General features: G+C 48.1%; 1 protein-coding gene across 2 annotated transcripts in view; it reads left to right on the top strand.

Annotated features, from left to right (window-relative positions):
• DPYSL3 (dihydropyrimidinase like 3) overlaps positions 1-13,109 on the top strand; it is a 106,009-nt gene extending 92,900 nt beyond the window's left edge. For both annotated transcript variants that reach the window (XM_015572631.1, XM_006777017.2), the window contains exons 9-14: positions 3,537-3,693; positions 4,377-4,518; positions 5,550-5,720; positions 6,956-7,135; positions 8,161-8,323; positions 10,005-13,109. In XM_015572631.1, coding sequence (XP_015428117.1) covers positions 3,537-3,693; positions 4,377-4,518; positions 5,550-5,720; positions 6,956-7,135; positions 8,161-8,323; positions 10,005-10,093 — 902 coding nt within the window. In that variant the 3' untranslated portion in view covers positions 10,094-13,109. The remainder of the gene's footprint in view (positions 1-3,536; positions 3,694-4,376; positions 4,519-5,549; positions 5,721-6,955; positions 7,136-8,160; positions 8,324-10,004) is intronic.
• The last annotated feature ends 230 nt before the right edge of the window (positions 13,110-13,339 follow it).

Here is a 13,339-nt window from a genome sequence, read left to right as displayed (position 1 = left end):
AGGATTGTGATGGCCTCATCCCTGATCTAGTATCTGCTCTGGATGGTGTAATTGATTGGCAGGGCTGAGGGCAGTGTCCTACCCCTGAGCCCCACACGCAACACAAGTTGTTGTCGAAAAGGGGTTGAATGGGTGGCATGACCTTCGTGACCCAGGGCTCCGTCCCCACTGCCATTGGCCACTTTCCTCCATTGCTGTTAACTTGGACACCATTCGCCCACCTTGTGCTGAGCTAAAGTTTACTCTCATTTCAAAGCTTTCTTTTCTGCTTTCCATTCTTGTCCTTAATGGGAGACTGATGGGCTCACTTGGGAACAGTGGTTGAGGAACTGGAGGTGTGGGGCCCTGTGTTTGGCTGGGCGCAAGGATTTACTAGGCCCAGATGTATGATTGTGACCACGGTGTGTCGTGGCTGCTCTGGAAGTGCAGAGACCCACAGCGAGTGACTCATCTACTAAACTCGGAGCCAGTCTATGAAAGTCCAGATGTGAGTGGCCAGGGTGGCTGAAAATTGTCCAGCTGCTGACGGCTGTGTTCGGCTGCGTGGCCTCCGGCAAAGGGAAGGGAATCGTCCTAATTGTCTATGGTCTTTCTAGCTGGCAGATTCCGGGCACCTCCTGCCTTGGGCTGCTCCCAGTAAGCCTGCTGTTTCCTCTCTCAGCTTCTTGGTGTCTCCACATGACATGGTGTGGTTGCTACACTGGGGATGAGTCATCGGTCGAGAACCAGGAAAGTAGACCATGTTCCTTATCCATCCTTGGAGAAAGGCAGAAAAAGAAAAAGAAAGAAAAGAGCATTGGGGACACCCCCCACACCTCTTCCCATGACCCACTACCATAGCCATCCTCGTACCGGTACCTTCTGCCGATGGCTATGTCCTGCCTGGCACCCCTTCTCAGGATGACCTGGGAGGCCCAGGACAGAGTGTGTCAGTGATATACTGGGTCTTAATTTAAACCGCATGTGGAAAAATTCCTCACCCTTGGCCTTTTGGGTCATGATTCACCGGCAAGGACAAGGACATTGTGTCTCTAGGGTGGAAGGGTTACATCATTTCAGTGACAGAAAAAATGGCTGCTGAGATTGAAGCCAGTCAGCCTCGCATGAACTGTCATTCCCTGGGAGAGAGTCAAGGGCGTTCAGACAGGAAGTCAGAGGGTAGCAGGGTTCCCTCCTCTCTGCCGAGCAGGTTACTCTATAAGCTGCTGTGTGTTTCATCGCCAAGTGCTCTTTAGCAGCTCAGCATTGCTGCTCAGAATTAATATTAGGGATCTACAGTTTGTGAAGACCAACTGGATATCTTGCACTGAGATAAATACAGGCATATCTCGGAAAAATGTTGCGGATTTGGTTCTCAACCACCGCAATAAAGTAAATACCGCAATAAAGCAGATTAAACATGAATTTTCGGTTTCCCAGTGTATATATAAAAGTTATGTTTACACTACACTGTAGCCTGTTAAGTGTGCAATAGCATTATGTCTAAAAAGCAATGTACATGCCCTAATTTAAAATAGTTTATTGCTAAAAATTGCTCACCATTCTCTGAGACTTCAGGTCATAATCGTTTTTGCTAGTGGAGGTTCTTACCTTCAATTTGTAAAAAACACAGTATTTGCACAAAGTACAATAAAATGAGGTATGCTTGCACTTTCAACTTATTATGATGTAAAATTCTCAGAGAACTCTGAGAAATAGGCATTATTATGCCCAGTTTCAGAAAAGGGAATTGAAGCTTGCCTTGTCCACCTCTCTCCCAGCTTGGAGAGCTAGCATTCAAGCACAGGTGTAATGCCAGTCTTTGCTATCCTACTCTTCCATCTATAAATAGCCCAAAGGGAAGGTTCTTCCACTTTTAAAGTTGTCATTTCTCTTAATGTGCTTGAGTGCTTGCCTTGGCTTTCATGTCTTCATTTCTTTGTGGCCCTGTATGCTTTAGTTTGGCAAATATTTTTGGAGAGCCCTTGAAATTCTCATTAGTCATGTGTGGATCCTTTTTTACTGTCATCCCAAAGAGCTGGGGTGTCATATACAGGGGTTGGCAAAAGTAGGTTTACAGTTTCTCCTATGGAAAAAGACATGCAGGTTATGATGACCATAGTAGCTTTATTAACTTAAAAGCATGTCACTCATGACTGTAAACCTACTTTTGCCCACTCCTGTATGAATCCTTGCCATTGCTTCCTCCTTTTGCCCAAGGCAGACATCACTAATCGATCCTGAGTCTTTTCTAGTGAAGACAGAGGCATTAGAATTCTTCCTTATGCAGAATTTCAGTCAAACAAAATCAATTGATAACAGTTGGAGCAAGGCAAACACCTATTTCTAATCCTGGCCATTGAGACTTGCTAAACTTCAACCTTGTTGGGGAACTTGAATGTAGAAGATGAAGAACTGAAGCTGAAGAAGCCCAGGGCAATGCCGGCCATCTCTAGCCCAGGATCCTGGCTCAGAGAATCTTGGTACCAACCCACCTTCTGTATTTGCCTTCTGTATCACTATTCCTTCTTTAAGAAGTCGGACAGAAGCTTAGATCAGTGTATTTCCCAATATCCTTCTTCTCCTTGATTTGTGTTTAAGTCCCTAATTCCAGACATAGGGACCATGAAGCGAGCCTCGTCTTTGATGTGCCCAGGTTATTTGGTATCCTTGAGCAAATCATTCCTTGCCTTGGGTTAGGGAGTAATAGACATGATGGAGAATATCATGAGAGCCTCTAAGCCATGGAGTGGGTTTTACTTTGTGGAACCAATGCATGTCCTTGGAGCAGCAGGATCTAGCATTTCCCAATGATATGGGCACATTTGAGGCTTTGGAGCCCTACAGTGGGAAGGAGGAGGAGGTATAAAGAAATTAGACTCATTGGGCATATCCTTTGTGGCAGACATTTTGTACTTGCCAGATCCTTTTATTTTCACAAGCCTGGTAAGTAGATTATTTTGTTTCATCAATTCCAAGATGGACCTATTCTACATTTTAATATTTCTTTATATATATTTTTATTGATCTCAGAGAGGAAGGGAGAGAGAGCTAGAAATATCAATGATGAGAGAGAATCATTGATTGGCTGCCTCCTGCATGCCCCACACGGGGGATCGAGCCCCCAACCTGGGCATGTGCCCTGACTGGGAGTCAGACCGTGACCTCCTGGTTCATAGATTGATGCTCAACCACTGAACCATACCAACCGGGCTACATTTTAATATTTCTGAAATGAGGGTGATGGGTGAATGTAATAATCAATGTCTATATATTTTTCTTTTGCTTTCCATTTTAATTTGCCTCAAAATTTGACAATTAATACTGTATCTTGCAAGCAGTGGCTTCTTGTAATCTGAGGAATCTCCCCCTCCCCCCCCTGCCCCTTAGCAGCTAGAAAAGCAGAGGCTTAGAAAAGGTGGGAATGTGGACTTGAACCCAGGCCTGTCTGATTCCAGAGCCACAGCCTTGAGTAGGCAAGGAGGCTGATTATCTAAGATGTGCCCAGGGTAGCAGTGCCTTATGCAAACTCTTTGCCCGTTTTCTACCCCTTATAGGAAACGTGGTGTTTGGAGAGCCCATCACTGCCAGCCTTGGCACAGATGGAACCCATTACTGGAGCAAGAACTGGGCCAAGGCAGCTGCATTTGTGACATCCCCGCCTCTGAGTCCTGACCCGACCACTCCTGACTACATCAACTCCTTGCTGGCCAGGTTGGTGCAGAATGACAAGCAGCTGGCATTGCGTGGAAATGTCCTGGGGCTGGTGAGATGAGGACGAGGGCAGCCCATCCATCAGCTGGACTTGGGTCTGCAGTGAGGAACAACGTTGAGAATTCCCCTGCAATCTGGAGGGCACACAACAGGCTCTTCCCCGTTGTGTTTTTAAAAATACTACAGTAATTACATTTATAATGGTAACAGCAGTTAATGTGTGTTGTGTGCCAGGCACTAGGGTGAGACCACACACGTGATCTCATTGTCCCTTAGAACTTGATGAGTGAGGGACTTTCATAACCATTTTACAGATGAAGCAGCTGAGGGTCAGAGGGACTAAATTATTTGCCAAAATTTGAACAGCTGGTCATGATGACCAAAATTATAGGGGACTTGCTTGCTGCTTCTCTCTGCAGATCAGTCCCATCACTCATTTGGGTCCCCTCTGTTTTGTTACACAAGGGATGGTCGAATCCCACCCCCTCCTTTTCCAGATCAGGTAACCAAGTTCCTTAGCGGGGAAGACATTCACGCAAGTCCACATAGTTGGCAAGAGGTAGAGGGAGGATTCCAAACTCGGGTCATGGCACTCCAAACGCTGACACTAGACACTGGGTCCTGGGCCCCTGAGGTGCCTCTGGCCACCTGTCCATTCACATGGAGCTTTTCTCCTTTGCCAGTGGGGACCTGCAGCTCTCAGGCAGTGCCCACTGCACCTTCAGCACCGCCCAGAAAGCGATCGGGAAGGACAACTTCACGGCCATTCCTGAAGGCACCAATGGGGTGGAGGAGCGAATGTCTGTCATCTGGGATAAGGCGGTGGTAAGGATCAGGTCATGGGAGGGTAGCCAGGCTGTGCATCCGTGTCTTCTGGCAAAAGGGCCTGGTTTTATTTTCCTTGTTAACGTTATCTACGCTGCCAGAAGAATAGCCATGCAAATGAAAGTGCTCTTAAAGTTTTCAGCAAAATTAGTGATTAATATTTTAAATTGGTCATGTCCCTCTGTTCTACTTTCAAAACTCTAGAGACACTCATTTCAGAGCCCAATAGGATGGGTATGATCTAATGCCTCATTTATCTATTCTATACAGTGTAATCCGCCAAGTTTTCCTTTTCTTTTTGGCTACCAGGAAGCTAGATTTTAAGCTAAACTCTTTTTTTTTTTTCTTACCTGGGCCTTTTGTTTTGACAAGAGAGAAAGGATAAATATTTTTGTCTCTTATATACTTAGATTTTATTTTTTTACATTGTTATGTATTTGTGAGTGTATGTATTTATCTTGGCACTATCTAGAATTGTTTAAAAATATTATACACACACACACACACACACACATACATATATATTAGCAACGTAGTACATTCTTGATAAAGAACACTTGGAAACCACTGGAAAAAAAACACATTCATGAAAGAAAGCAAAAATTACTCACCAATTCCACTCCCCAGGGATAACCACTGTTATCATTTGGGCGAGGTTCTTCCATAGTTATCCTATGTGCGTGCAAATATAAGCACATATTTAAAAAATGGGCTCATCATCACTTTGTTTTTAGTGTGAACTCTCTATAACCCCTGTTGGAATTAGAAGGGGTAAAAGTAAGTAAATGTATGCACATAACCAGAGAAAAAGAAAAGCCTACTTCAGGAGCAGTAACTTCCCTCTTAAGCCTTGTGTTTAATCGTTTTGCCTGGGCGACCATGACAGCCCAGCTGGTTCTGAAAGCTTGCTGGGTGTGGTTCTGTGCTCACAACCTCAAAGGCTCCTGTTTGTATTTTGGGGCCTTTGTGGTCACCCTGCTTTGAGCTTAGAAGCCCTGCATGGACAATAAAAAAAAATTATATTTCCATAGGCCACAGGAAAAATGGATGAAAACCAGTTTGTGGCTGTGACGAGCACAAATGCTGCAAAGATCTTCAACCTGTACCCCCGCAAGGGAAGAATATCTGTGGGTTCCGACAGCGACCTGGTGATCTGGGATCCAGATGCCGTAAAGATCGTCTCTGCCAAGAACCACCAGTCGGTGAGGCTGGAGCCGGCAGGCGTGGACCGGGGCGGGGAAACGCATGCAGGGAACTTGGTCAGGAGAGAGGTGTGTATGTGGTGTGCCAGGGTAGTTAGGCTAGGATGTGTTCCAATAACAAACCATCCCGAATTCTCAGTGACTTCCAACCTCTACAGTTTAGTTCTCACTCCCGCCTTCCAAAGTGAGTCAGCAGAAGGGCTCTGCCTACTATAGTGGGACGGAGGCCGATAGAGATGTCATCTCTACATGCGAGTGAGTCAGCAGAAGGGCTCTGCCTACTATAGTCACTGCGGGACAGAGGCCGATAGAGATGTCATCTCTACATGCATCTCCGAAAGCTTTCCCAACGTCACTTCCTGTCATGCTGCATTGGCCACAGCCCTCCAGGAGGGCAGGAAATGCAATGGTGCCTTGTGCCTAGAAGGAAAAAGAATGGGTGACTAGCACTGATGACGTCATCGGGAGGAGTTTCAGGTGGAAGGTAATTCCCAGTACTTCAAGGACAGGGGCTTAATACTTGTTAATAAAATAAAAATAGCTTATATTTTTTAAGCACCTATGTTTCAGGCACTGTGCTTGTCATCCATTCAATCTCCCCGGCAGTCTTCCAGGGGCAGGCACTATCATTATCCTCATTTTGTAGATAAGAAAATGGAGGTGCAGAGGGATTAAATAATTTAGACCGCAAGGAAATGAAGCTAGGCTTCAAACCCAGACAACCTGACTCTGAACTGATGCCCGTAACCATTTGCAGTGACGCCTTGCACTGGTTGAATAAATGAAGGAGGTAGGGAGAAATCCCGTCTGTTGGTGGCAATTTGCTCAGACATTGTGTCACATCACATTATTTCATTTCAAGCTAGCAGCGGCCGAAGGGTCATGTGACCCACCTACCCACCCACCACTTCAAGGCTGCCAAGTACAGCATCCCTGATACTTATCCGGCTTCTCCTTGGGCACTGACAGTGACAAAATTTACTTCTACCATGGGGACCTTAATAAGGACTGGGTGCTTCTCTTTGCTAGGAGTTCCAGCCTGTACTTGGGGAGCTTCTATCTCCAGGGCCTCTACCCACTGATCCCTTGTAGATGCATTGTAGGCGTTTCCTGGCTTACCTGGCCAGTCAGTTCCAGCCACACTGAAGGCAGGATCGCAAGCACATGAGGACCACATTGACTTTCTCCCCTTCCCACGCCCATACCCATGGCTGTGTCCCCCGCCCTGTCCCTAGGCCGCGGAGTATAACATCTTCGAAGGCATGGAGCTGCGCGGGGCTCCTCTGGTGGTCATCTGCCAGGGCAAGATCATGCTGGAGGATGGCAGCCTGCATGTGACCCAGGGGGCCGGCCGCTTCACCCCCTGCAGCCCCTTCTCGGACTATGTGTACAAGCGCATTAAAGCTCGGAGGAAGGTGAGGAGGCCGGGAGCCCAGGGCGGGGTGGGAGGGGCTGTGTCCTGTTCAGGCACGGGGACAGTAACCCTGGATCGGGAGGGGGCACTGCGCTCCAGACCCACTAAAGAGATGCACAGCGCTCGTCTCTTTGGGGGACACGTGCTCCGATTTAGTGCACACAGGAAGGGCCTTCAAATGTTTTGGTCAAAAAGAGGTTTTTTTCAAATGATTTCTCCCCATTTTATAGTACTTTTCTTTAAAATAATTTAAAATTGTAATAATTCAAAATAATGTATATAATTTAACTCTTTGAGGCTTATGAGAACCAGGAGTCCACACCCTCCCGGTCCCATTCTGTCCAGGCAGGGCTGGTCCACGGGGACACATGTTTATAATTCTTCTAGCTGGTTCTGTGCATCAAATAAAATCTTATATTTCTGATTTAACAGCTAGATGGACAGACAGACATATATACACGTATATCTATCCATCTACCTACCCACCTACCTACACGTTAAAGCAGAGCACCCCTGGTGGAGCTAGGGGTGAGGCCCATACTCTGTCTTTTCAGCTCCCATCCTACCCCCTACAGTCTCAGGTCACTTTTAGGTAAGTGAGGGCTCCACACAGCAGGGCTAGACTAACCCTGGGAGCCTGGGGTTTGAACTACCTTTTCCACCTGCTCTGCTCTGGCCGTACAGGTGGTTCTTCCATTTCATGTTTCCGCCATTGGTTTCCTCTGCTGGGAACACTGCCCTCCACAACATACCTCTGTACCCCCAGCCTCCTCCCTCAACTCCAGCCCCATACAAGCTTCTTGGATCCTTAAGATCAAAGGTCACCCTTAGAGAACCCTTCACCTACCTCCATCAGCATTTTATCATACACCCCGACCCCTTTATTTTATACTCCTCCTCTCCTTCAAATAACATTTTTTCCCTGGTTCTCACTGCACACACTTAATGCACTGATATATCTGTGCTACCTAGAACCGACCCTTAGCTTTTAAAGGAATAGAAGGTGATGTGCTTTCTCTGCCGCAGATGGCAGACCTGCACGCCGTCCCGAGGGGCATGTATGACGGCCCGGTGTTTGACCTGACCACCACGCCCAAGGGGGGCACCCCCGCAGGCTCCACCCGGGGCTCCCCCACTCGGCCGACCCCACCTGTGAGGAACCTCCATCAGTCGGGATTTAGCCTGTCGGGTGAGTCGGAAAAGCTGATGGTGACCCTTAATGAGAAAGGGAGGAGAGAAGGGGACGGGGACTCAGTGCTCTAAGCTAACGGTGGTCCTTGGAGCGAACCCAGGCCACCTTTCAGGGGACAGATTACTGGGCAAGAAGGATGGTTTGTGCTGAATCAATAAATAAGTCCTGCTGAGAAAGCAAGATGAGGCTCAGTCAGGTCAAGGTCAGGCTTAAATGACACCAGTTCTGCTCAGAGCTCCCATCTGGTGGGGGAGGATGGGGGGCGAATTTATAGTGATTTTCTGCATTAGACTGTGAGAGCGGTGCAGTGTGCCCAGGTGAAAAGAGAGCTCAGATTCTTTTTATGCTCAAATTGCAATAGCTTCTTCCAGCCCAGGATTTTTATTCTTTTTTTCCTCTTACTAGTAATCAAGCTAACAGAGCTAACAGCAGCCGCTGCTGATTGGACATTTACCGCGGGGCAGCCATATCCCGAATCTTACCTATTCTTTAAGAACTGCCTGATATAAATACGAAATAATGATTCAGTTCCTCCACAACCAGTAGTCTTAAATTGCGAAAAAATAAATGTAGGTTAGGGTCTCTATGATGAACAATTTAAATGTGAGGGAAGCAGGACAGAGATGTGTAAAGAGAAAACTGGCAGCAGGAAGAGGGTAAGGAGGGGAGAGCAGGATATGGGGAGGAAAAAAGATCAGGGGGACCTAGGTCGGGGAGGAAGACAAAAGAAAAGGGCTGAAAGGTCTCAGGTGACATGGCCAGAGGTCACAGCACGCTCTCTGCTGAAGTCTTTGCCCGTGTTCTGACCTTGTCTGTGGCTCCCTGGCTCCCCTCAGCCCTAAGCTTCTCCGGCTCCTTCTGAACGGACAGAGGGACTCACTGGTGTTTCCTGGTGTGCTGTGGCTGCAGGAGCCTGGCCGTCACCACTGCCAGTTGTGACCCTATGGTTGGCAAACCGCGGCTTTCGAGCCACATGCGGCTCTTGAGCCACGGTTTGCTGAGCCGCAGTTTGCCGAGCTGCAGTTTGCCGACCACTGCCCTAGCCCCTCACAGTCTCAGTCACCTCCTCTTTCAATGGGATAATAACAGTCCATTTCTGGAAAGATAGTGGGGAGAGTTGAATAAGACAAACGGAGGAACACTTAAACCGTTGCTTGAAAGGTGAATGGAGCAGCTATTTCTCATAACTCTCCCCTCGTTGCTTTTATTATCATTGTTACAATGTGGAGGGTCGGATGAAGTCTAGATATAAACCTGGCTTTCCCTAGCAAAGGGTGAGCTTCAGGGGGTGGGTATGAAAAGTCTGGAAGACCTCCCAACTGAGGATGGGCGAGGAGGCCAGAAGGCACGTCATAGCTTAGACCAGTGATGGCGAACCTATGGCACGCATGTCAGAGGTGACATGCGAACTCATTTTTTTGGTTGATTTTCTTTTTGTTAAATGGCATTTAAATATATAAAATAAATATCAAAAATATAAGTCTTTGTTTTCCTATGGTTGCAAATATCAAAAAATTTCTATATGTGACACGGCACCAGAGTTAAGTTAGGGTTTTTCAAAATGCTGGCACGCTGAGCTCAAAAGGTTCGCCATCACTGGCCTAGACTCTTAAAATTAATCCAGTTTCTCTCTTGTCCACACCCCACCCCCTCCCGATTTTTCTCCCTGGGAATGCAGGCACCCAAGTGGATGAAGGGGTCCGCTCGGCCAGCAAGCGCATCGTGGCGCCCCCTGGAGGCCGTTCTAACATCACATCCCTGAGTTAAGCAGCCCCTCCCCAGAGAGAGGGGCCGAAGCAAGAAGAGATTGATTTGAAACCAACATGGTACACCGATATTCAAGGAGGAGAGCGAACCCAAACAGTTACGACCTAAAGAATCAATAAGCCTCAAGCCTTATGTTTCTCCAATGTTACGCTCGCTTGCCTAGCTTTACGAATATTGCTTTGTTTATGCCTAGCCTTGATTTGGTTGACCCCCCTCCCCCATTTACATGCATGCAATCAGACAGGCCACTAAGGTAAGGAGTCTGCTATCTAGTGTTGAGAGCGTGTGTAGTGCTGCATCTTCAGACAAGGGGACAGGCAAAGCTGGATGTCAGGAGACTGAACAGAAGGGACACAGTTATTTGGGGTGAGTGGGTGGTGGGAGCCTGAGCGGGGCTTGAGGGTGAATATAAGGGGTCTTGTGTATTGTGTTAATGAAGTACATTTATTTCCTTGGAAGATGGCCCCTGGGGGTCCGGGGGCAGCAGAGAAGGCAGGCGGGGTCTTCAGGTTCCGGACTTTGTCACGTCCTCTCAGTAGATTTCATGTCTTCGAGCATTTTATTAAAACACCAAAACCCAGCCATGGCTTCCGCTTGGTCGTGCCAGTGCTTGGCGGGGCCTCTTTCTCAGAGCTGCTTTCAGATGCTTCTCTTTTCCTGGCTGGGACGGAGGAGAGGAGAGAGGAGGGACACTTCTTGGTGCTGTTAAGAGGCCACACCTGGGAGCACGCACAGGCCCTCGGGGAGGGGCGGCCTCGTTTACATAGCACCTCGCTGTAAATAGGAGGTGGAGGTCACCTTCTCCTGGTCTTTTCAAACTGAGGAGGGCAGCCTGCCCCTGCCATCTTGTGTGAAGGGCTGCTCCTGCCAGTGGTGAGTGTTTGACCGTCTTGGTCTCCCGAGATCCCGGCACAGCCATGAGCGAATCGGATTTCTGCTGTTGCTGAAAGCTGATTTTCTTAGGGGTTCCTTAACTTCCATCTGAGCTTGTGTGGCAGTCAGGCAGGGCTTTGGGAAAGCCAGCCTGGAGCAGCAAGAGCATGTCCTGTGACCGTGGTTCTGGTGCTCAGTCCCAGGCCATCCGTCTCCCCCAGCCATCAGCACAGCTTTGGGGGGGAGCTTTCGTTTGGTACCACGTCTCCCCAGGTGGGTGGCGGTGACAAGTGGCCCACAAGTACAGGAAGCTAGCAGGGAGCGCTGGCACCTTTCTTGTCTGCCGGAGCTGAACGCCCTTCCCCATCCAAACTCAACTTCAGAACAAGTTCTCTGACCCGGATGAGATTGTAGAACTAAGGAGCCCCTGTGCAGGAAAAAATGTATTTCACCTGCGATCTGACTTCTGTGCTGGGATCCAGCTGGTAGAACTCATAACCCCGTGTACCAGGTACTTTGAAGAGAGGCTGCAAACATCTCCCAGGTGTTTGGGAGAAACCTAACTGCAGGTTTTAAGGGGAAGGCCAGAGGGAGAGAATACGTGGCTGGGGAGGCGTGTGGAAATAGCCAAGGGAGAGGATTCCCCCTAACTAAGCTAATTTCTCGTCCAATTATGAAAAAGAGTATTTCCTCTTAAAAGAAGGAACCTTGCTACCTTTGAGGCTTTTTCATGGTGCCTTTATTTTAAGGAAACGTAAGTGAAGGGGAGGGTGCGGCTCGTGGTTTATAACTCAAAGATGTGGGAGCCTGTTTCAAACTGGGAGCGGCAGTTTTGCAGACCGGCAGCTAGCTTGTTATACCAGAAGCATGTTCTATATACCTCATTGGCTGGGCTGGGATTTAGGATATGTTGCAGTACCAGCCACAACCACCAGATGGAGGAAAAGACACGTTAATAACTAGTGGGAACATCCACTTCAGTACCATCGGCTGCTGTTACCAGCCCCCGAGTCCAGCTCATCCTTCCTGACCTCTCTATGCCATGAAAACCAATATTTCATGGCCAGGTGGCTGCACTTGGGACTTCTGAATGAAACATTCAACCAGGACTTACGTTCTCCACGAGCTTCCCATGCTGGGGGAGCAGCCCCTTCATGCCTCGATGCTGGACAACACGATCTGAGAAAAGCCCCCCTTTCTCCATGCCTGTTAGTGACTTCCCAAGCGCAGAAATTCCTGGGAATTCCAAGAACACTCCCACTGTCGACTTTGATTTCTGGTTCCTTGTTACTTAAGTTAAATTCTATATTCCAATCTGTCCTGTTCCATAAGACACATCAAAGAGCCCCAGGGTTTAGGAAGAGATCACCACAGTGAGTCAGGCCCTCTCAGAAGTCCCTGGCACCTCCCACTGCGGGAGGGCTTGCTGGGTCTTCTGTCTTCCTCCCAGGCTTTCTTTTGCTGTCTCCTGTCTTGACCGGGGCCCTCTCTAAGGATACCCCACCTGCTCCCCTACCCCCAACCTCCCCACGTTGTCCCTAAACCCAGATGGCCATCAGCTAGGGCTCTGTGTGGGAGAGCCACGATCTTGGGTGCTTGGAAGGTATTTGAGGGACTGTTAATTCCGTCACCCCAGCAGAGATACTTCTAAGTTTTCTGAAATTGGCAGGGCTGTAGCCATCTCGAAAATGGGTTTTCTTCCAAGTCCCCTCATCCTTTGGGCTTTGTCTTTGTACCGACACCCAGAGAGTCACTGTCTGCTCTGAAGGCCTCCATCCTAAACCTGGACTTTCGCTCACCCTGAGTAGTACCTTCCCAACAGGGTGACGCGTTACACAAGCACCCCAGGCCTTCTCTCCCGGAAAAGTCCAGCTGGACGGTCCCGGCAGCCAGCATCCGTGGTCGGTCCCCTCTTTGGAAAGTCATGTGCGGGTGTTCAGTTCTGTGTCTGGTGACCGTGGACGGACAGTGACCTCCCTGTGACCTGTGGTAGCTGTGAGGCGGCTCTGGAATGTGAAGAGCTGTTTGGTTTGAACCGTGAAGAAAACTGTGTTTTGAGTTTAGCTGAGATTAAGAAGAAAAAAAAATTTCATCAAGTGACTGTTCATGTAAACCTGGTTATTAAAATAACTATAAAATCACAGGTGCCGTTCTGTCTTTTCTGTGTGTGACATGACATTGACCCAAATTGTTAAAATCAGTAAAACTGAAATGGTTGGTAAGGGGGGCAGAGCTGATGAAAACAGAGTTACCCAGAGAAAATGTGGGGAGTTCCTATCTTTTCTGTTGAGGTTGAGCTTTTATTTGGCTAAAGAGTTTGATGACTATTGTTAAAACTTGGGGGAATTACTAAGTTAATATATATATATATAT

This window comes from Myotis davidii, unplaced genomic scaffold, assembly GCF_000327345.1.
Source record: "Myotis davidii unplaced genomic scaffold, ASM32734v1 scaffold89, whole genome shotgun sequence".
NCBI classification, from domain to species: Eukaryota; Metazoa; Chordata; class Mammalia; order Chiroptera; family Vespertilionidae; genus Myotis; species Myotis davidii.
This window is presented reverse-complemented; position numbering and strand designations above follow the sequence as displayed.